The 24,548-nt window shown below is 40.7% G+C and overlaps 1 protein-coding gene across 2 annotated transcripts in view; it reads left to right on the plus strand.

The window, feature by feature from the left end:
• The window catches only part of creb3l2 (cAMP responsive element binding protein 3-like 2), a 76,579-nt gene that overhangs the window by 21,697 nt on the left and 30,334 nt on the right, over positions 1 to 24,548 (plus strand). The window contains exons 3-5 of one of the 2 annotated variants that reach the window (XM_067999922.1): positions 5,532 to 5,743; positions 22,429 to 22,516; positions 24,294 to 24,478. In XM_067999922.1, coding sequence (XP_067856023.1) covers positions 5,532 to 5,743; positions 22,429 to 22,516; positions 24,294 to 24,478 — 485 coding nt within the window. The remainder of the gene's footprint in view (positions 1 to 5,531; positions 5,744 to 22,428; positions 22,517 to 24,293; positions 24,479 to 24,548) is intronic. The other variant, XM_067999923.1, reaches the window with a different exon arrangement.

The following is a 24,548-nucleotide window of genomic DNA, read 5'->3' on the forward strand; positions in this document are numbered from 1 at the left end:
TAATAAACTTGCAGAATGGGCATGTAATTGGCAAATGAATTTCAATATAGATAAGTGTGAGGTGGTGCATTTTGGTAGGAAGAATAAGGAGACTACATACTGCTTGGATAATAAGAGTCTGAATGAAGTAAAGGAGCAGAGGGATCTCTAGGCACAGATACACAAATCACTAAGAGTAGTGACGCAGGTTAATAAGGCCATAAAAAAGACAAACCAAGCACCGGGGTTCCTTTCTGGAGGGATAGACTTGAAAACCAGAGAAGTTATGTTAAACTTGTTTAAAAACTTGGTTAGAACACACTTGGAGTACTGTGCATAGTTCTGGTCCCCATATTATAAAAAGGATATAGAGGATTTGGAGACAGTGCAAATAAGATTCACAAGGATGAGACCAGAACTGAGAGGATATCCTTATCAGGAAAAGTTGAACAGGCTGGGGCTCCTTTCTCTAGAAAATAGAAGACTGAGGGGTGACCTGATCGAGGTCTTTAAGATAATGAAAGGGTAGATGCAGAGAAAATATTTCTGCTTATAGGGAAGTCCAAAGCTAGAGATCATAAATATAAAATAATCACGAACAAATCCAATAGGAATTCAGGAGAAATTTCTTCACCTAAAGAGTGGTTAGAATGTGGAACGCGCTACCACAAGAAGTAGCTGAGGCAAATAGCATAGGTGCATTTAAAGGGAAGCTAGATAAACGCACGAGGGAGTAAGGAATAGAAGGGTATACTGATAGGGTTAGATGAGGTAGGGAGGGAGGATGCGCATGTTGAGAGTTTAAACCCCGACATAGACTAGTTGAGCCGAATGGCCTGTTTCTGTGCTGTAGACTCAATGTAACATGTTTGATGTCCCTGTTCAAAAAGGGGGAGAGGGATAACCCAGCAATTACGGGCCAGTCAGCCTAATGTCTGTAGTGGGGAAACTTTAAGACAATAGTCCGGGACAAAATTAATTGGCTCCTGGAAAAATATGGGCTAATAAATTAATGTCAGCACAGATTTGTTAAAGGATAATTGTGATGACTAACTTGATTGAGTTCTTTGAAGTAACGGAGAGGGTTGATCAGGGTAGTGTGGTTGATGTTGTGTATATGGACTTTCAAAAGGCATTTGATAAAACACTTGTTAGCAAAATTAAAGCCCATGGGATTAAAGGGACAGTGACAGTGTGGATACAAAATTGGCTAAGGGGCAGAAAGCAGAGAGTAGTGGTGAACGGTTGTTTTTCAGACTGGAGGGAAGTATATAGTGGTGTTTCCCAGGGGTCAATATTAGGACTACTGCTCTTTGACATATTAATGACCTGGACTTGGGTGTAGAGGGTATTATTTCAAAGTTTGCAGATGACACAAAACTCTGAAATGTGGTAAACAATGTAGAGGATAGAAACAGACTTCAGGGGGACATAGATAGACTGTGAAATGGGCAGACACATAGCAGATGAAATTTAATGCAGAGAAATGTGAAGTGATACATTTTGGTAGGAAGAATGGGGAGAGGAAATATAAACTAAATGGTACAATTTTAAAGTGGGTGCAGGAACAGAGAGACCTGGGGTGTATATATACACAAATCTTTGAAGGTGGCAGGACAAGTTGAGAAGGCTGTTTTTTTTTTAAAAAAAGCATGTGGGATCCTGGGCTTTGTTAATAAAGGCATATACAAAAGCAAGGAAGTGATGCTAAACCTTTATAAAACACTGGTTAGGCCTCAGCTGGAGTATTTTGTTCAATTCTGGGCACCACACTTTAGGCAGGATTTCGAGGCCTTAAGAGAGGGTGTAGAGGAGATTTACTAGAATGGTACCAGGGATGGGGAACTTCAGTTATGTGGAGCGACTGGAGAAGCTGGGGTTGTTCTCCTTGGAACAAAGTTAAGGGGAGATTTGATAGAGGTGTTCAAAATCATGAAGGGTTTTGATAGGGTAAATAAGGAGAAACTATTTCCAGTGGCAGAAAGGTCTGTAACCAGACGACACAGATTTAAGGTGATTGGCAAAAGAACTAGAGACGACATGAGGAAGCATTTTTTTTACGCAGCGAGTTGTTATGATCTGGAATGCACTGCCTGAAAGGGTGGTGGGAGCAGATTCAATAATAACTTTCGAAAGGGAATTGGATAAAGACTTGGGGGCGATAATGCAATGGCTGCCACCCATTATGCTGAAGGTCATTGGGTGCTGAATCCCCATATTATGAGGTGTGGAGCCTTGAGGCCTGCTGTACTTCATATGCATTGCTTGTCTCCTCCAGGTGCCCATTAAGGTCCCAGTTTAATTTAAGGGGCTTCCCTTTAATGTGACTAGAGCCCCAATTGCTTAATGTCCATTCAGGAGGGGGAGAATTTGCTGCTGGCTTTTCCCTAATAATAGGCCACCTTTCATTTTTCCCACATTTCATTTCGGCCTTTGATGGCTAGATCCACAATAGGGGCACAAGTCCGTGACAGCTGTATGGAGGTTACAAAATGGCAGCAATGTTTGGGCAGCCAGCAGCTTTTTATTGAGTTCCTGGCACCCAACTTTCTGGCCCCTGCCCCACGACGGTCCCATTGTGTCATGCGCTACATGCCAGGAATGCCACTAATATATTTTAATGAACTGGCCTTGCATTATCGTGCAACATCAGTTCATTTAGGTGCAAGTATTTAATCTGGACCACTTTATTGGCCCATACTTCTGACCAAGTGCATGGGCACATTTATGGATGGTGCCTATGCTGTGCTGATGCATGCGGTGAGGCAAAGCAAGATTACCTTAGTTAGCACTGAAGGAAACCATCCTCAAAGAAGAGTCGTCCAAAACGCTTTGCAGATAGCTGACCATGTGTTGCTCTCTGTAACACATAAGAGGACCTGACTCCAAATGTGAAAGAAAATGGTGGATCTGAGGAAAAAGTGCCACGGTAATGAAACCCAGCAGTTTTCTGTAGCAAATATCTGCCCCAAGTATGCATTACCACCAAGAACCTTTTACACTTTTAGCTGGCATCTGCAAAGCATCCATGCAATCTTATAGCCTTTTAATTGCTTAGAATGAATGGCCATAGAGTAGCATGGCACACATATAGGCTGAAACTTGTTTCTGAGATGGTTGTCACACTGAAATTGTAATAAAGCTAAGCACAGCAAATCCTTCCAATGTACCCTAGATATATGATGTGTGCTATTGACACAAAGGATGGGCTGCAGGTTAGGCACGTGTTATATAGAATCCAAAGCACACAAACCGGCCATTCGGCCCAACGGGTCAATGCCAGTGTTTATACTCCACATGAGCCTCCACTCTGCCCCATATCCCTCTAGTACCTTCTCCCTCATGTATGCATCAAACCTCCCCTTAAATGTGTCAATGCTATCTGCTTCAACCACTCCGTGTGGTAGTGAGTTCCACATTCTCACCACTCTGTGTAAATAAATTCTTTATTTGATCTGTTGGTGACTGACTATATTTATGCTCCCTTGTTCTGGACTCGCGCACAAGTGGAAACAGTTTCTTCACACCCACCTTATCGAACCCCTTCATAATTTTAAAGACCTCTATCAGGTCTCCTCTTTGTCTTTTTTCCTGAGAAAAGAGCCCCAGCCTGCTCAGTCTTTCCTGATAGTTGTCTCCTCTCAGTTCTGGTAACATCCTTGTAAAGCTTTTCTGCACTTTCTCCAGTGCTTCAGTATCCTTTTTGTAGTGTGGAGACCAGAACTGCATAGAGTACTCCACGTGCGGTCTAACCAATGTTCTGTATACATTTACCATTACCTCCCTGCTTTTCTATTCTTCCAGAAATGAACTCCAGGGTGGTGATTTTAACCCCAAAGAACTGGTGGTTTGGGGGCTGGTGGGATGTTAAAATAATAGACTTTTGAAGGGTGACCGCATCCTGGCTCCAACCTGTCCACTTCTGGGTTTAAGCCAGGCGTGTTTGAATGCGCATGTGAATTTGAATCCCAGAAGTCCCACCCTCACTTAATGCCAGGCGGGCGGATTGTTAAAGGGGCAATATACCTTATTGAAATGGTTGAGGTACTTAATTTTTTGTTGCTTCTAAGGCTGAAACTAATTTAATCTCACCTGCACGGATTTCCCATGGCTTCTGAATCTCATCAGGTGAAAGGAGGTGAGAAGGGCCGTTCCATGAGGTGAGTGCCTTTATTGTACTGCTTGTGGGCCAGGAGGAGAAAGAGTGTTCCCTCCAGGCCCATCTGCCGTGATTGGACCCCCATGATCAGCTGACCCAACTCCCCTCCGCGCCCCCCCCCCCCCCATTTCTGACTCAACTCCACTCCACTCCCCCCTCCTGATGTCAGACTCTCTCTTTCTCTCCATCCCCACCCCGGGATGGGAGAACCCTCATTGCATCCGAGTCCTCTCTTGATGTCTGACTGCCGACCCGATCACCACCCAGCCCGTGATCTTCTCCACCGCCACCCCACCCCCAATCTTCACCTCCTACATCAGACTCCCACCGCCCCCCACCACTGGATGTCCTCCAAGGACCACAATCTCTCCCTCCCTTCCTCCTCTCCAATTCCCGGCTGCTTTCCCTCCTGACAAGCAACCAGCTTGTCAATCTGGCTAGCCGTCGTGCGGGAAACCCAGAAGCAAAAGTAATTACCTTCAATTAAGTTGCAGTCGCAGATTCTGACGCACTCAGCTCATTTCTGGATTTCCCACATGAATATCTACCCACCCGCGGAGTTCCCGGCTCCAGGTCATGGTCTTATCAGTTGGTGTTGCTATTTTTAGTGATTTATGTATCTGTATTCCCAGATCTTTTTGCTCCTCTACTCTATTTAGTTTCTTATCGCCTTATTTGTCTTGCCAATATGAATCAGCTCACACATCTGTCACTGTATATGCTCCTTAAACTTGCTACATTACCTCTTTGCATGCAGGACAAGCTAATACATAATAAATGGCAACATACCCCAACTGGAGGTGGTCCAACAAATTGCAAGCATTTGATTCCCTTTGAAAAGGCCATCTGGAGTTGTGTATGAGAGCTCAGAGGAAGTAAGGGAAAGTGAATCTTGAGGCCTTCCCCAAACTCGGAACTCGTACTAACTTGTTCTTGTTATGTTTTGTTTAATTTCTTGTAGACAGCCATTAAAAACACACAGTCTATTGAAATGCCAGCTGTTTAAAGGTGACTCTTGAAGCCAACATTTGTATCACGTGTCTCTGTTCTATTATTGTAGGCCTGGATAAGCAGCCGATGGCCAGCACCCTACATCATTCTCACCAATGTTTGCAAGCACCAGCACAGCGACATACATCTCAGAGGATGCAGATAGTAAGCTTGGGGAGGTAGCATGTTGAGTCATAGTGCACAGGTGAAGGCGAGTAAATGATAGTAACAAAGAAGGAAGAAGTACCTGCTGCCTGAATGGGCACATGGATACCATTATTGTCACTCTGTTCTTTAGGAAGTCCATCCAAAGAGGAAGACGATTATCCTTTTTTAATAACAATTTAAAAAAACTTTCTTAAATCTGTAAAACTTATTTTTATTTTAAATTTTCCTTCTGCAGATATGGAGTGTGAATCCTGGTCAGTGAGCTCTGATCTAAAGCCAATCACGCTGAAGCATGAAGCTCTCCTCTGTGATAGTAACTGTCTTGCTCCTTCTGTTACCTTAACGACCACAGCCACTTCCATGGTCGTAGACACTACACTCAACACGTACAAGGTGGACACGGCCCCTGTGATTGAATCAGCTCTTGATGCAGTCCCAAATGTTCAGGTGAGATACACTTTACGTCTCTATATTTGTACTTCTGGGGCTCCCTCGGTAACCTCGTGAGCCAAAAAAAGGATCTATGGATTTGAATCCTAGTCTGTGCTGAGTTTGCTGGTCTTAACTGGATAATCAGTTGTGCAGCCAGGATTTCTGATCCTATTGCCACAAAATGATCCCTGCTGAAAAGTGCACGTGGATGTAAATTGAGGCAAGAGCAGAATTCAGCATAGCCTTTCTCAGTCACATAAGCTTGTTACTCTTGCTGCCTAGCCTCGCTCATGACGAATGGCCTATAGGGCATGGCACCTGAGGCCTCCCATGGAACAGTGTCCCAGCACGAATTAGCCTTCAGGAGAGGAAAGGACAAAATTAGAAAGAAAAAGACCTCTAGTTGCTTCTACATTAGAGTAATCACTCTCGAAGAATTGGGATAGACAAATCTCATTGAGGAGTAAAATATGAACAAGACAACTTAATCTCAGTGAATCTGAAAAATGCATGCCAAAACTCACCATACTTGCATATTAGATTTATTTTTCTATACATCATCCCTTTAAAGGTTCCATATATCATTAACATAAATACCAAACTAAATTTATGTGTGACTTGATCATTAATACTGCTGTGCACTTGGCCAAAAGAAGGCATGTTTGCTGCATACTTAACAAGGTCTAATGCTTTGCCAGAAATGAGAACATAATGTCTTTATGGATAGAAAAAGCCCATTAGACCAATACAAGCCTATCCTTTTTTTCATAGATGAACCGCGTCAACCCATCTTCACACCACTTCTCTCAATCCTATCTATCTCCAGAAATGTATCCATCGTTTCCTGAACTGACTTGTGCTGTCTGCTTCAAGGTCCTCTCTGGTAACTTGTTGCACAGCTCTCTTATGCTTTGTTTGAGAAGGTCTGCCTGAGTTTCCTCCTAACTCCCTAATTCCCTAATTTGTAACTAGCAATTGCTGCTATTTGAACTCTTTACCATACTTAACAATTTGCCTGGTTCAAGTTTGTCAATTATGGTAGAGGAAAGGAGGAGGCCAATCGGCCCATCATACCTGTGCCGGCTCTTTGAAAGAGCTATCCAATTACTCCCATTCCCCTGCTCTTTCCCCATAGCACTGTAAATTTTTTTCCCTTCAAGTATTTATCCAATTTCCTTTAGAAAGTTACTATTGAATCTGCTTCCAACACTCTTTCAGGCAGTGCACTCCAGATCATTACAACTTGCTGCACAAAAAATGTTTCCTCATGTCGCCTCCAGCTCTATTGCCGATCACCTTAAATCTGTGTCCTCTGGTTACCAACCCTTCTGCCACTGGAAACTGAGTAAATAAGGAGAAACTATCAAAACCGCTAATGATTTTGAACACCTCTATCAAATCTCCCCTTAACCTTCTTTGTTCTAAGGAGAAAAACCCCAACTTCTCCAGTCTCTCCACATAACTGAAGTCCCTCATCCCTGGTACCGCCTCTTCTGCATCCTCTCTTAAGGCCTTGACATCCTTCCTAAAGTGCAGTGCCCAGAATTGAACACAATACTCCAACTGAGGCCTAACCAGTGTTTTATAAAGATTTAGCATAATATTCTATGCCTCTATTGATAAAGCCCAGAATCCCATATGCTTTTTAACAGCCTTCTCAACTTGTCCTGCCACCTTCAAGGATTTGTGTACTTGTACCCCTAGAATCTCTCTGTTTCTGCACCCCCTTTAAAATTGTACCATTTAGTTTATATTGCCTCTCCTCATTCTTCCTACCAAAATGTTTTCCGCATTAAACTTCATCTTCCATGTGTCCGCCCGTTTCACCAGACTGTTTATGTCCTCCTGAAGTCTGTTACTTCATGTAGATGAGAAGTAGGAGGGGGCCAAGGATAGATCCTTGGGGGATACCAAAGGTAACAGTGCAGGAGCGGGAAGAGAAGCCATTGCTAGTGATTCGCTGGCTATGACTGGATAGATAAGAATGGAACCAGGCGAAGGTAGTCCCACCCAGCTGGATGACGGTGGAGAGGCGGTGGAGGAGCAATATATCACTTAAAGGAGGTACGGTGAACGCGAACTAGACACAAAACTCTTACCTTTACCAGTGTCTGTTGGGAGTCCCTTGATGGTGTGTTTTGTGCTGCTGGCAGGGCCAAAACTTCAGAGAAAAAAATCTTTGTGTAGATATAAGTGTCAGCCATGGTTCAGTTGGTAACACACTTACCTCTTGAGTCAGAAGGTTACGAGTTCAAGTCCCACTCCAGAGACTTCATCACAAAATCTAGGCTGACACTCCAGTGCAGTACTGAAAGAGGTGCCGTCTTTCGGATGAGACGTTAAACCGAGGCCACGTCAGGTGGATGTGAAAGATCACATTGCACTATTTTGAAGAAGAGCTGGGGAGTTCTCCCCAGTATCCTGACCAATATTTATCCCTCAACCAATATCACTAAAATAGGTTATCTGGTCACTTATCACGTTGCTGTTTGTGGGACCTTGCTGTATGCAAATTGGCTACCTCATTTCCTATATCACAACAGTGACTACACTTCAAATTGGCTGTAAAGCACTTTGGGACGACCTGAGGTCATGAAAGGAGCTATATAAATGCAAGTTTTTCTTTCTATATAGACAGATGGATAGATTATATGGGCCAATTCCGTAGAAACATTAACTTTTAACTCACTTAAAAATAGAAGTTAAATCTTTAAAACTCATACACCTGAATACAATTCACATTGGTATATATCATAATTAATTTGGTGATACTTTTAGGCCTGAACCCATGTAAAGACACTAAAAGGTAAATTTTATGTATTTGGAGTCTTGTTATAGAGCTTCACCTGCTGGGAACTTGGGGCCTGGAGGTCAGTGCAGATTTTCTTCTGGGAGCAAAAATTTGTAAAATCAACCCTTGTATCCTTATTATTTGTGATTGGCTTTCAGGAAGTCAATTTTAAAAGCAGTTTAAAAATCAACCCACGAATATGACTCAGTTATGCAGTCATCCTCACTAACTTAGTTATTACCTGCCAGATCATGTGACAACTTGAGCTACAAGACGTCAAATGAAATTCATGTTTGTATTAAAACAGTAAATACTGACACGGTGGGTTTTGTTTTAAAAATAAACTTTGTGAGAAAATTTGACTGCGGTATATCCGTAAGGATACCTTGAAACATCAAAATAGTTCAAAACCATCAAAATACGAATTGGCGAGGTCAAGGCTGCAGAGGGCTGACAACTCTATGCTGCAGGATCTTTCTATTCACAGGAGAGAAATAGCCCTGTGATAAAGGGAAGGAAACAAATAAATCAGTGCCAAAAACAGCAAATTAAGATCAAAATTATAACAACAGTTGTGAAGATCTGTGGGGAAAAGCTCTATGCCTTAGTCGACAGAAGGGGTAATTTTAATCTAACTCACCAGATGAACTCTGCTCAGTCACCCATTTTACTCCCCGCCCGATTTTATTCATCATTGGAAAGTAAAATCGGGCGGGATGTAAAACAGGTGGCTGATCTGAACCCACCTATCTCGAGCCCAGTAGGTTGGAATAAAATTACCCTCAGTGTTTATCACCAAAAGATTGCCTGAATCTGCTCAGAACAGACCTTATTTGCAAAAGCAAGATACTGCAGATGCTGGAAATCTTAAATAAAAACAGAAAATGCCGGAAAATACTCAGCAGGTCAGACAGCATCTGAGGAGAGAGATAAACAAAGTCAGCGTTCCAGGTCGATGACCTATCATCAGAACCTTATATGTATTAAGCTGAATATAAAACTTCTCCAGAACAAGTCAGTCTACTCTTTTTTTTAAAAAAGTCAGTGATTGTTGAGGTATTGGCCCAGCATTTGCTGGAGTGAGGCGAGCCTCGTTAGTTAGGATTCACCCTTTAGCTCGTTTTTTCTTCTTTTTTGCGGAAGTGCGAGCTGTTAACGGAGCATCTGGGACCTTGGTGAACAATGGGACCAACAATCTCTCCCCTTAGCCAATGAGATTAAAGGATTGAGAAAGAAACCAAGGAACGATGGAGAAGGAATATGATGAACTAGAGTCAAATCAGAAACAGAAGAGAGGGAAAGAAAGATTGGATTAAGTGATAGAAAGGAAAAGTAAGAATAACATTTAAAATTTTACAAATTTCTAAGAACAATGTACTACCTGCAGGAATGAGACTCCAAAGTTTCAGTTGTTCCCTTTCTGGGCTGGAGAGGTTGAGTGGCATTGCAGAAACATAAATCTCGTCATTAAAAGTGTTCTTACACTGTTTAAGTATTAGCCCTAACTTTCTGCGGCAAGTTTAATTCATAATTAAAGCGCAAATGCAGCAATTTCTTGAAACTCACGGGAAGGTTGACGGCGAGTTGCTGCCGTTTTTGTGAGGCTAACTGCGGAGCAGCAATTGTCCAGCAATTTGTGATGATTTGCAACTTTTCCTCGCCACAAATTGTTGGATTATTTACACGGCAAGTTAAATGCGCATACCGTTATTGCTGTTATTTTGCCAGCACGTTCTAACCCATTGAATTGAAACATTTGGACTAACATATTGCAAAGTTTGCTAGGTGCAATTATGGATGTGCTTTTCAATGATAAGGAACTTGTTAGTCTAAGAATGCCTTAGTCCCTGCAAGAACTGGGGTGCACTGATCCAGAAATGGTACTGATGTTCTGTCATACCTCTCTTATTAAAGACAGGAAGGCTGCTGCTAAAATGCTCTGGTTATTAAAGGCTCAGACAAGTTAAGGACGGCATTGAACAATTAGGCTGACCACTGGCTAAAAAAACTCATTATCTAAGTTTCGATGGAAAGGGTGTATCTTGGAACAGTGGGAGACTGCAAGTAGCAATAGATTTACCATAAGATGCTTCCAATATACTGATGAAGAATGCAACCACATTTCTACATGGTCCTGATACTGTCAAACCTGTTCTACTGCTTATGATCTACTTTACTCTTGCCCATGAAAGAAGCCAATATAAGCACAGCAGTAATAGATACAATAGTCTAGATAACCCACCTGCTACACTGTGACACACTAGAGAATGAGCTACCCTAATTAATTCCAAGACTTCTGTCCATGTACCAAAAAAACTTTGGTGATCTTTATATCACACGGGGTCTGTGCGCTGCACCACCTACTGTCACGGAGAATAACAATGAAGTACAATTGGAGTATCTGCTTATCAATTTAAACAATCAAATCTGTACTTTCTGAAGAGCATCATAATTCCTTTCCTGCTTAGAACTTCAATCTCCAGCTTTTACAAATCAGAGACTAGAAGTCCATCTGCTACTGCTGACAATTCATAAATGACCAAATTCATAGTAGTAGCAGAGAATACTTGCCCTGATAATACATACTAGGGACAGTCAGAGTTACCTAGTGAGAGGAAAGGAAATGGTGGAATTTATCATTCGACAGGGGCCTCTGCGTACTCAGAAGAATGAGGAAAACAGACAGCACAGGGAACTTCTGCAGCATAAATAAAGATTTGTTTTCAGACAAAGATTTAGGGAAACTGGGCAAAGTCTTGATGAAAGTGATGATTGCAACATTGACAGTGTTCTCTGGCCATTCCTGCTAGCAGGTAAGATCGCAATACAATACACTAACACCATGGCAATGTTCTGTACTTGGTGTACTTTGGAACAAAGAAACAGAAAGCTGGGTCACAGAATTTGCTCTTAATTATGAGAAGCAAATCTTTGTAAACTCCACACGCTGCTGGCACAGCTGTTGGCTTGCTTCTTCTCTGTCCGGGGAAAAAGGCAGATGTGCTCCTCACTTCAGGTTGTGGGTATTAACAGCAACGTAGCAGGAGTGACAGAATGGGAGAAGGAACTTCCAATTTTAGTTTATTACCCGTGGGAGAATTTGGAGACATCCGTGCTCAAGAATCAGCAGGAGGAGAAACTGTTATGAGTTTTAGCCCAAACTCCTGAAGCAGATAGCAGATCAGACATGGATTGTTCAGCTTAGTGAAGAAATGAGGAATTACATTTGAAGCAATCACCTTTATTCACAAAAGGGATGGGTTTCAGTTAAAGATTTAGGTACAGTGCGACAACTGAATCAAAATAAAAAGCGATATTAAAAAAAAATCTTAGCACAATGGAGCTTTAAAGAGAGAGGGCGTTTCTACTAAACTTGGTTATTGTGCTTGAAATCACTTGAATACCGCACTGACTAAAGGGTTTTGTAAAGTTAAATATTTTCAAAAAGACTAAAAGTTTCTTCCATATAATTAAGGACCAGGGTGACATTTAAATAATAAATGTTAAATGCTCACTCATTTTATGCTAGGGACATATAACATGCAATTCTTTTAACGCCCTCACTCAGCCCAAAATAGAGAGCTATTTCAATATAAAGATTTTGGAAATCAAAGCTGGGATCAAGGACTTGACAATGAAGTTAAAATTGATGAAGACTGTAACCCTGCTATCCAATGAAGAAGAGCCCACCTCTGGGGCTCAATGTTAGAAGTGAAAAACGGGTGAGTTGTGGACATTGAAAATTGCCACAATTTCAGACCCTTCGGTCAAAATCATAAGGATGTCCAGGAAACCCGTACTAGTGGGTTTCTCATCCTCAATTTGACCTCCCTGCCCCCTTCCTGGCTTGTTTGTAAAATTGAGCCCCTAGATTCAACAAAAAGGCTGCATTAAAGTCAGCAATTCAGCCTATCGGGGCTGAACCAACAGAGACAGTAGCGACTTGTGTTCGCATGTCTGCCATCGATGCCTGTGCTTCCCTCATAAAACGGGAGCCTTTTTTTACTGAGAACAGTGAATTAATTAAAACATACCTGAATAGTGTTTTCAGCTTGCCACATTTGGAAGTCAGCAGTGCCAACGAAAGCACAAACTTGAGCATGACAGAGCCACAGCTGCTTTACAATGGTCTCTCTGCCAGATCTTATGAAGCAATTCTTACTTTTAGATTTGTCACCTGATGGCATACAACCTAAAAAGAACCATGAAAGAGAAAAAGCAATGGAGACTACTTTATAGCTGCTGACATTTTACCTGGAAAAATAGTGACATTGACCAGGTTTCATCCTATATCTGGGCAGCTATTATTGAATGAATGGTGCTTTGAGGTGCAGATCTATCATTTATTGTAAGAGAGACAGCTTTTAAAAGCTTGTTTGCACTGCTTTCTATCCAGTTAGACTTTAAAGGGTTTCCTGTAGATCATAAAGATACAAAAATGAAGTGGCTGAAAGCTATCAAAGTTGAATTAAGTTAACTTTACCATCAAGCCATCTTTCAAGCATGCATTGATATTGGCAAAGTTCTATAAAAATGCATGGCTCATGACCAGTTAAGCATTCTACTCACAATTTTTGAAGGACTTGCCAATCAGCAATTCAACAGCTTGTATGTGGCTTCCGTTATCATGAACATCCACATTAGAAAATGTGGAGCTCGCCTTGCAGCTGTTCATGGCATGTTCAAAGTACTGTACAATTAATCACAGTCAATTACTGAGGGGCAGGTTACACATTTAATGTCACATTCTATTTCTACTCCTTGCTTTGCAGAATGTGCCAGTGGCTTTGTCCTGTCTCCACGCACGCCCTACTCCATTTGACAAACAAATTTATATTTGGAAATCACTTGAGATAATGCACTAACCGCAACCTCGGTAAAATGCATACTGGATAACTTAGTGACTGCATGATGACAGCAAAGAATCCCTTATTGACGATGTGACAAATTCAGCAACTCAGCAGCCTTTTATTTGCTATCTGTACTCTTTATGAAATGGTAGGTAACCCTGACTCAAACAGTGATAAACATTCTATTCCCTCGGTTATTCAGCACCTTTCCGATTCATCTCCATTGTAATGTCCAAGTCCTTCCCTTGGGCTATTTTCTGCTGTTAAAAACCACATACCATGGATGCCTGCAGTTTCTCTGCTGAGATTCTTCAAGCTGTCCTGCCATCAAGAAAGGGTGATGGCACAAACATAAAATGAAACGGGTGGGTGGGATCTGACCAAGTGTGCAGGAGAGCAACATGAGAGCATTATGCTGCTGCCAAGCACAGTGACTGTGTGCTGTCCCTTATTTGATGAGCATTGTTGAGCAACTCACTGCTGTCCTTGTTTACATACACAAGAGTCAGAGAATCACAGATTCTGCCTTTGGAGAGCTTTAAAATCTCAGTGGTGATGGAATCGTTACTAAGATACTTCTGATGTGGAGATGCCGGTGATGGACTGGGGTTGACAATTGTAAACAATTTTACAACACCAAGTTATAGTCCAGCAATTTTATTTTAAATTCACAAGCTTTCGGAGACTTCCTCCTTCCTCAGGTAAATTTACCTGAGGAAGGAGGAAGTCTCCGAAAGCTTGTGAATTTAAAATAAAATTGCTGGACTATAACTTGGTGTTGTAAAATTGTTTACAATTAAGATACTTCTGCTATTGTTCATTGGCTCACTATAAACATTTTGGGAAATGCTGCAATTGGAGCATCTCAGAAGATAGAAAAGTACTCTGTTAAATTGTTGTCTGCACTGATTTCTGTGACAGATTAAATTCTAAACCCAACAATCTCATAACAGTTGAGGCAGTGTCAAGGATATTCAAATTCTTAGATCAGTTGCAAGTGAATTATGCAAATCCCATTCTCATCAAGGTGACACTTGCAGTTGAGCCTTTCTTTGAAAATGAACATGATAAAGTTAGAGCTGTGACACTTTACTTGGGAAGCTAATCAGATTTGGAAATATATGACTAAAGCCAGTATTCATGCACCACATCAACCTTTTTTAGCTTGGTGCAGCATCTCAGTGATGAGAGCAATGAGGTAATAACGGTCTGAAAATTAGTGCTCAATTTAATTGGTCTGATAATGGTGTCAGAATGTATATGTAAGATGGCTTGATTGCTTTCATTGGAGGAGACCATGCTGGATTATGAGATGTTTAAGCAGCATCTTCAAGCACATTAGCAAAGACTTGTCTGACAAGATCATCATTTATATCACAAGCTGTGTTACGTTCTTCAGCAACTGCAGTAATATTTATAAGTTCTCTCATGTACAAGGCTCTCTTCAGATCAGACTTGTGCTGATTATTGCTATGCTATCAGATCAAGTACGAAGTGTCAAAATTAAAGGAGCCATAGTGATACAGTATCTCGACATAAGGTAAAAATAGTGTCCACAATAATTACTTGTATTCCAGAAACTAAAATACATCATAAGGAGCTGCTGAGTTGTTTGGGGAGAGCAGTCATCAGTTTATTTTCAATAGGTTTCCAAAATGGATGCATGCACTCCCTTGAGATTTCTTTTTATAGTGCAAAATGACTTTTCAACAGTATTACTACTTTATAATATATATGCCAACTATGTTCTTCTGATGATCAATTGTTGATTATCACAACAAATTTAGAGTAGGATTATTAATCCTTCAGTATGGGTGTCAGCATGACTGCATCAATGGCATTGAATGCTGACTGTGGCCATTGAGAGCTCAAGGTATTAGTGAAGGAATGAATCCAATGCCAAACAAAATCACCTCTCAAATCTTCCACCTGTATCTTACAGCCCCAAAATTAAGAGACTCTGCTCCCAGAACGGCATCTTCCTCGATGAGAGCGCTTATTAGAGAATCAAGCATGGAGGTCATTATGTCTGATTTGTAGTGCTACTGATTTTCCTGTCATTAATTTTAGGGGCTAAAAAAATCAGGAGCATTGTGAATCAGTCGTGCTGGCCACTATGTATGGTGCTGTCATAAAGTGAAACTATGCCCTAGGAGAGAGGGCGAGAGAGAGAGATACATTATATATTGGAAATTAGTGAATAATCCCCATATTTATCTTACACAGCAATAACCTAGGGCTAAGAATGAAAACAACTACAGTACAGTTTGGATTTAATCCTTCTTGGATTGCCAAGCTCACTTATATCAGACAGGATCATAGTAGTGTCGGTGCTGTACAATGGGCTGACATTTCGTGTAAAGCTTTGCTCCACAATCATTCTGGCAGTTAATTGATAGGAAATTATGGACATTCTACCGAAACATAGGGGTACATTTTGCATTGTGAGGCTCCTGGTGCGGATTGGAGTTCATCATTCCTAGTTCGTGGTGCTGCTGATTCTCCGCCCTTAATTCTGCTCCCTTCGTATTGAGTGTGGTTCTACACTGGGATTTCTATGGGAAATGAGGAAACATCAATGAAAGCAAATCTCACCATCTGCATGCACCTCCTGCCGACAAAATCTTGCTGTTGCCTCATTTTTGGTCAGACTTTATTGTGTCAGCTTTTTCCATTAAATATTCCTGTGTCCATATTTAAAATAGAAAAACCCTATGTAGCTAGCTCTACAGTGAATAAATTGAAGCTAACACAAGATTTGCTATAGGCCACCAGATCAACACAAGGAGGACAACTTGCTCTAAGAGGTGAGGGTGTGTGAGAAAAGATCAATGGGAGACTTCAACCAATCCAATATAAATTGGAAAAACCCAAATGGTTTAGAATCACAGTCGGTAAATTTAATGCATGACTGCGTCATGAATCTGCTTAAGGGAAGCAGTGCTCATCTTGACCTACTATTCATAACTGACAGAGAAAACGGAAGTTGTAGAACCCGTGAGTAGAGTGATCACAGAATGATCAAATCTAACGTGGTCTGGGACCCAATTATACCAAAGTCTAGGAGCCAGGATTATAATTTTAAAAGGGCTAAACTCAAAAGAGATGAGGGTAAAAAACTAAAAACAAATGGATTGAAGGAAGGTGTTTGTCAACATTTCAGCAGAGGACAAATGCAACACCTTTAAAGGAACAATGCTGGACATGTACATATTGATGATCAGCAATCTCAGACTAAACAACCCTGAGCCTAAATGGATTAATAAATTAAACCATGAAATATCAAGGAAAAATGACCTCTACTAGCCCTGCAGGAAAGGAGAAGGGCACACTGAAACAGATATAAGATCTTGTGGAAACAAGTTAAAAGGATGATCAGGTGGCCAAAGAAACACCTAGGTAAAAAAGCATAGCTGTGGTGACAAAATAGAATAGTAAAAAATAATTTCTGTTCTACAGCAGCAAGAAGGCTATTGGCAAAGAGGTGACAACATTAAAAGATGCAAATAGGCTTGAAACTGAGGATAAACACAGCATAGTAAATGTTTTGAATGATTACTTCACAAGGGAAGATATGAACAGCATGCCTGTATCCAAAAGCAGGCCCAAGGCATGATTCAAGACTTCAGTATAAATGAGATGGAAGTTCAAGACAAGCTGAAAAGACTAGAGACTTATAAATTCCCAGGGTTAGATGGAATTTATCCCAGTGTTGAGAGAGACTAGGGAGGAGATTTGTGAGCCACTGACTATCATCATGAGGGAGTCAATGAACATAGGGAGGTACCAATAGATTGCAAACAGGCTAACAAGGTGTCCATATTCAAATAGGGTGACAAAGCAGACATAGGCAATTACAAATCCATTAGTTTTACTTCCATTAAGTGTACAATAATTAAATTGATTATCAGGATTAAACTTGGAGATTATCTGTATAACAACAACCTAGTAAACAGCAGTCAACACGGCTTTAGACACGAAAGATCCTGCCTGACCAATCTCCCAGATTTCTTTGAGGAAGTGACAACCCAAGATAACTGTGGTAAACCTTAGTGTTGTGTCCTTAGACTTCCGAAAAGTATTTGATAAAAGTTTCACACAAAAAGTTGTTAATTACGCTCAAAACTGTGGGTAATCAGGGTGAAACCTGGGTAAAGGGCAGAAAACCATAGGTTGGAGGAGTAATGTCAGAGTGCAGGGCGGGTCCTGGGTGGGATGCCCCAGGGCTCAGTGTTGGAACCACTACTGTTTCTAATCTACATTAGTGACTTGGATTCTGAAACTCAATGCAAATTGGTTACATTTGCAGATGATACCAAACTAGGAGGGTCAGTGGAATCAAAGGAGGCAGCCAAGAAACTAATGAATGAGCTAAACAAACTATGTGAGTGGGCCGAACAATGACATAAAATTTAACGCAGACAACTGTAAAGTATAACAGAGGAGGGGAAAATGGGCAACACACATACTTGGTGAATGGAGTTGAAATAGTTGAGGATGGAGTTGAAACTGACTGAGGAATCTTAGTAAACTCAACATGTCCAGCCAATACAGAACAGCAATCAACAAAGTCAATAGAATGTTGAAGTACATAGCCAAAATAGTAGAATACAAGATGGAGCAAATTGTGATCATAGAATCATAGAAAAGTTACAGCAGGGAAGGAGGCCATTCAGCCCATCAAGTCCACGCCGACTCTATGCAAGAGCAATCCAGCAAGTCCCACCCTTTCCCCGTAGCCCTGCAATTTTTTTTACTTTCAAGTACTTATCCAGTTCACTTTTGAAGGCCATGATTGAATCTGCCTCCATCATCTCCTCAGACAGTGCATTCCAGATCCTAACCACTCGCTGTATTAAAAAAAAGTTTTTCCTCATGCCTCCTTTAAATCTATGCCTTCTGGTTCTTGACCCTTCCGCCAATGGGAACAGTTTCTCTCTACCTACTCTGTCTAGACCCTTCATGATTTTTGAATACCTCTATCAAATCTCCTCGCAACCTTCTCTGTTCCAAGGAGAACAACCCCAGCTTCTCCAGTCCATCCATGTAACTAAAGTCCCTCATCCCTGGAATCATTCTACTAAATCTCTTCTGCATCCTTTCTAAGGGCTTCACATCTTACCTAAAGTTTAGAATTGCGCCCTCTAGTTTATATTGCCTCTTCTCGTTCTTCCTACCGAAATGTGTCACTTTGCATTTTTCTGCGTTAAATTTCATCTGCCACGTGTCCGCCCGTGCCACCAGCCTGTCTATATCCTCTTGAAGTCTATCACTATCCCCTTCACTGTTCACTATCTTTCCAACTTTTATGACATCTGCAAATTTTGAAATTGTGCCCTGTACACCCAAGTCCAAGTCATTAATATATATCAAGAAAAGCAGTGGTCCCAGCACAGACCCCTGGGGAACACCACTGTACACCTCCCTCCAGTCCGAAAAACAACCATTCACCATTACTCTCTGTTTCCTGTCCCTTAGCCAATTCTGTATCCATGTTGCTATGCCCCCTTTATTCCATGGGCCACAATCTTGATGACAAGCCTACCATGCGGTACTTTATCAAACACCTTTTGAAAGTCCACTTACACCACATCAACTGCATTGCCCTCATCTACCCTCTCTGTTACCTCATCAAAAAACTCAACCAAGTTAGTTAAACGCAATTTGCCTTTAACAAATCCGTGCTGGCTTTCCCTAATCAATCCACATTCGTCCAAGTGACTGTTAATTCTGTCCCGGATTATTGTTTCTAAAAGTTTCCCCACCACAGAGGTTAAACTGACTGGCCTATAGTTGCTGGGTTTATCCTTACATCTTTTTTGAACAAGGGTGTAACATTTGTAATTCACCAGTCCTCTGGCACCACCCCTGTATCTAAGGATGTTTGGAAGATTATGGCCTGTACCTCCATAATTTCCACCCTTACTTCCCTCAGCAACTTAGGATGCATCCTATCCGGACCAGGTGACTTATCTACTTTAAGTACAGCTAGCCTTTCAAATACCTCGTTATCAATTTTTAGCCCATCCAGTATCTCAACTGTATCTTCCTTTACTGATCAAACTGTACAGTGCTCTGATTAGACCACACCTTGAGTACTGTGTCTAGCTCTGGTCACTGCAAAACAAGGGGACACTGAAGCACGAGAGGCACGATGCCTATTGCCAGCAGTCTGAGTTATGAAGAAAAACTGGAGAGAGATGGGCTTTTTAGCCTGGAGAGAATACACCTGCGAGGCGATCTTATAGAGTTTTGTAAGGTAGTAAATGATATGAGAAAGGAATAGAGTTCAACTATTAAAAGATAAGTTCAACTATTAAAAGATAACTTTAGGACTGAAATAAGGAGGTTCTTCAAGCAAAGAATGATCAACACCTGGAATGGACTTTCAGGCAGCATGGTGCGGCTAAAACCTTTTCATTTGATGCAGCAGTGGGGAGCTCTTCTGGATGGATGAATTAAAATGGGCCAAATGGCCTTTCTAATCCCTAAGAATCGTGATCTTGGGAACTGACTCCTTTTGCCATTCAATTACAGTCTCTGGCCACTAGGTGACACATTATCTTTTACTTGCAAGTCACTTAAAATGCTTTCTTAAAAGTCTTCAATTATCTTTTTTCAGTCACTGAAATCGCTAATGTCTAAAAGAAGGGTTTAAACAAAATTTTAAAAATTTCCCAAAAAATGTATATTCCACAATAGTACAATTCAATATATCCATTGAATTTTATTTTGTATCTTTTAATGCCTAATGTTTCTACTTGAAAGTTTCAGTCTCTACTAAATGCCCTAAATGATATGTTTGTCCAGGGCTGAGACGCTGCTGGCTGAAGGCATCCTGCATATGCATTCTGCACAATTTCCCAGGATGTATCAACAGCATTTAAGCTAGCCAAATGACTTAGTGCTTTCTCATCTCTATAACAAAATCCATTTGATTGCTTTTTAAAATTATTAGAAGAAAAGCTAGATGGCATTTCATAAGCTTTTTAGATGACATTGCATAAGCTTTATTCACATACAGTTTTCAGAGCATCTGTTTAATTAAACAGATGCCCTATGTATGTGAGAGAGCGTATTCTTTCTGTACTTTCGTTTTGTATTCTACAAGCTCCAAAACCTTGAGCTCGAGCACAAGCATTCGGAGACATACCCTGCATTTCTGATCAGCGTGGACGCACAAACCATCCAGGTACTCCCACATTGCACACGTACTGGACATCACAGGCTTCTGCTGTCCCCCTATACTAAACTGTTTTCTCTTAAAAGTGAAATAAAACAAAATACAACAATTGAAGTATAATTTTAGACCAACTGCGCCTCAAGGCTGAAATCTTTCTGTTACAAATTTCACAGTTATACACCAGACATTCCCTCAAATTGAGGGTAACTGGTCAGTCCTGTGAGCAGACCCTGTGTCTTCCACTTTTACTGCCCAATGTCTAGTTAAATTATAGCGTGATACAGGGATCATTACAATAGATCTCTTTTTGAGCATATTGGATACTGTGATCTCGCATTTGCTTCCAAATTCATTCTCCAGTGTTTTCAGAAAGCGGACTGGAACACACTGTAGTGATATGAGTCAATTGTGAACCAAGAAACTGGCTTATTTTTACATTAAATTATATAAATGAACAGAATACAGTTTTCACAGTGTGATTCAATAAATTTCCTATTGTTCCTCATATCACAAAATAATATGTGACTCTGCCATGGAATGGATTAAACCTGCTCACAAATTAGCAGAACTAACTAGTAATAACCATTTTTTTTATAGGCCATATGTGTTCATATCTCAGCCTGCAATTTCTTAGTCTTCCTCTGTCTAATTTGGAAGCAAGACCTCTAACTGTTCCAGGCTCAAACTGCTTTCGACTGACTTCTCCTGAGAGACAGATAGAGAAAAGATGTCCTCTGACCACTCTCTCAGCTCTATGCCAAGGATTGGGCTGTCAAGTTGTCAATCAAAGTTACCATTTTGAATGAAAAATCCCTTCTCTCCCTGCCTTGGTATGGGAGTTCGTGGCAACTGCATTGCCTACTTAGCTAAGCCCCCTGCTGGGCACATTTAATGCAAACTATTCTTGCATTAAGGGTGAAAACTGTTATGGGAGTTGCTCAACAACTCCCTGCTGATTCAAAACGAATGTGATATGCAAGATTACACAATTTTGATAGCTTGTATTCTGCCTAGTTGTCCTAGTTAACATTGGCTTTGTGTAGCTTTAGGAATTAACCCTTTATAAACTGAACATGACATTATATGAAGCTTTATGGCACAGAAGGATGGCAATTGGCCCATTATGTCTTTGCTGGCTCTTTGCTAAAGCAATTCAAAACTAATTCCACTGCTCTGCTTTCTCCCCATTGCAGTTTAAATCCAGTTGTTGAAAAGCTATATACAAAATAAATTGACTTAGCTGTTTGACACATTGAGTAAGGAAGAAACTTTGCATTAACTCTAGAAATATTCATTCCTTTTTAGCTTTTCCTCCGCTATTTTACCAAGCAAGATTTGAATAGTTGAAATCCCTATCATTAATGTACAGTCTTTTTGCAGGCCTCTCTAGTCTGCAAAAATATCTTTCTTTCCTCTCCACCTGTCTAGTAAATCTATTACAATCAATAATTATCTTTTTTTCTTTAACTATCCTTGACCTTAAGTTACTGTGTCTGTGCTGTAAAGCATTTACATAAATTCTTTCTATTAGCGCAATACCCTCTCTTACTCACATTGGCACTCCAACTGCTTTGCAGTGTTAATTCCTTCTGTAAGTTCTAAATCCTAATACTTTACTCTCTCAGTCAATGTCCTGGTTTAACCAGGTCTCTTCTATTCCTATTACATCACATTTATCCTTCAGAACAGTGTTTCCAATTCTGCAAACTTTTTTTTGTCTGCTGTTATTGCTCTACTGTGTGCTCTTAGATCATTCTATGCACCTTCTGAGGTAAGGTAAGTGATGTCTGAATTTCCCTCCACTCAGATGGACAGCTTCTCTTGTTATCTTCCTTTTTGATCACTATTTCACACCACCCATGTTGTGTTCTTTCAGACTAAAACGTGCACACAGAAGGTTCTTCCAAAGATTAAGCTGGAACCACATGAGGTGGATCAATTCCTCAATCTGTCTCCAAAGGAAGGTGAGATGTATAATTGATATATTGTGAGGCATTGTTCCACACTTTATAACTGTAGAACTACTCAAGTTGTGCTAAACACCTAGTTAGTTAGTTAATTTTTCATAGATAGGAAATCATTTAGAAGGTGGAACTTAAAAGTAAAGTTGATTGAACAAAGTCATAAAAACTGTACATGAACTGAAGATCCAATATTATGCAAAAAGATATTATTAACCATTAATTAGAGATGTGTGGTGATAATGCTGTGCAAATTCCATATGGTAAGGACATAAAGCAATGATAGTGTGCAGATTCTGCCCAATAGTGTTACAGATCAGTAACACTATGCAAATTCTGGTCAGTAGGGACATTGAGTTATTATGCTGCGCAGATTCCATCTGTTGGGAAAATGGAACAATGACACCATTGGTTTGTAAAAGTGGGAGAAAGTATAGAATCAGAATGTGCTGGCCAACCAATCGAGTTAATTCCCATCACAGATTGTGTACAATGTGCGCTTGGTCTCTGCGCAACTCACTTGCTCTCCTGAGGAAGGCAACCCAACCATAGGCAAACCTCCAAGAGGAATAAGATCTGTGAAATTACTCCCTGACCCCTAGGTATAATCAAGGTGAATCCCAGAATCTGAATATAAATTTACAACTGAACTTTCCAAATTTGCACTAGTTGCATTGCATTCCACAGGTGACTCATCTGTGATCCCAGCAGTGCAAAAACCATTGTATCTCAGTGTATTTGATCAGCTATGTCTACCCTTAACGTTATCAACTGCTAACCATCTCCAGTACAACAATGCCTTTTTCAAGGCATGGCATCCAAAATTACATTCCAAATGCTGTTTAGGATTAAAATAAACTTTCAACTTCTCACCCAGCATGCTGTAAATGCATTCCTGTACTGGAACAGCTTTGCCGATAACAGTTTTACATGGAATACGTTTAGTGAGTAATCAGGAAATGCACTAAATACGTAAACAAAAGCAAACTACTGCGGATGCTGGAAATCTGAAATAAATACAGAAAATGCTAGAAACACTCAGCAGGTGAGACAGTATCTGTGGAGAGAGAAATAGTTAACGATAACCTTTCATCAGAACTGATACACTAAATACTTTTTTCCAGCTTTGTTCAGACACTCATTCATTATGTACCCATCTATCATGTTGCCTGTTCCCTAAATGCATTACCTTGCAGTTATTATCCACATTAAAATGCATCTGCCATTTGTAGCCCATGTAATTAATTTGTCCAGAACTCATAGCTTAGGCTGGTCATCTGACTACATGGGTGATGTCATTAGCAAGTTTTGTATTTGTTTGGCGTCTCCTGACTTCTCTGCTTCTGCTATTTCAACTATGGTGTAGTGCCTTGCACTGTGGGTTTTGGTTTTTCACTAAAGTTTCTCAACAAATGAAAACGGGCTAGCACTCTAGGCCATTCTTTGGCAGCTCCAATTTGTTACAGAGCTGAATTGGACGATTCTTGCTTGCTCTCTTGGCCAGATAACCATGTGAAGTGCAAAGAACGTAAAGAAGATGTGGAAATTTTTTTAAAATTTGGGGCACTGAAAGAAAGTTATTTTCATAAAATAATTGTGAATTGAATATGCTGTGTGTCTAGGAATAATGTAAATATTTTAATCTCACAGACATCTGTGAATCTGGTTCATTCTGTCCTGAAGACAGTTTACCCGAGACATTTTCTGAGGCAGGATGTCTTTGCGAAGCAGAGACTGAATTATGTGTTTAAATGGTGACTCTGTTTTCTTTTTTTTGCAGCAGGAGCAGATATTGTGCAACTGCCACCAACCCCACCGAGCAGTCATGGCAGTGACTGTGAGGGCGGACAAAGCCCAATACGTTCTGTTCAATCACCAGACCCCATCCAGCCACAGCCCACAGGAAAGGTTATAATCCGAACACCATCTGCTTTGTCCAGTTCCCCTCTTCTCACTGCACCACATGTAAGCTATATATTTATTGGAACACAGAGTAATAAGTGCTCCTGCATCCCTACTTTTTGTCAGATCTTCC

This window comes from Heptranchias perlo, chromosome 18, assembly GCF_035084215.1.
Source record: "Heptranchias perlo isolate sHepPer1 chromosome 18, sHepPer1.hap1, whole genome shotgun sequence".
Lineage (NCBI taxonomy): Eukaryota > Metazoa > Chordata > Chondrichthyes > Hexanchiformes > Hexanchidae > Heptranchias > Heptranchias perlo.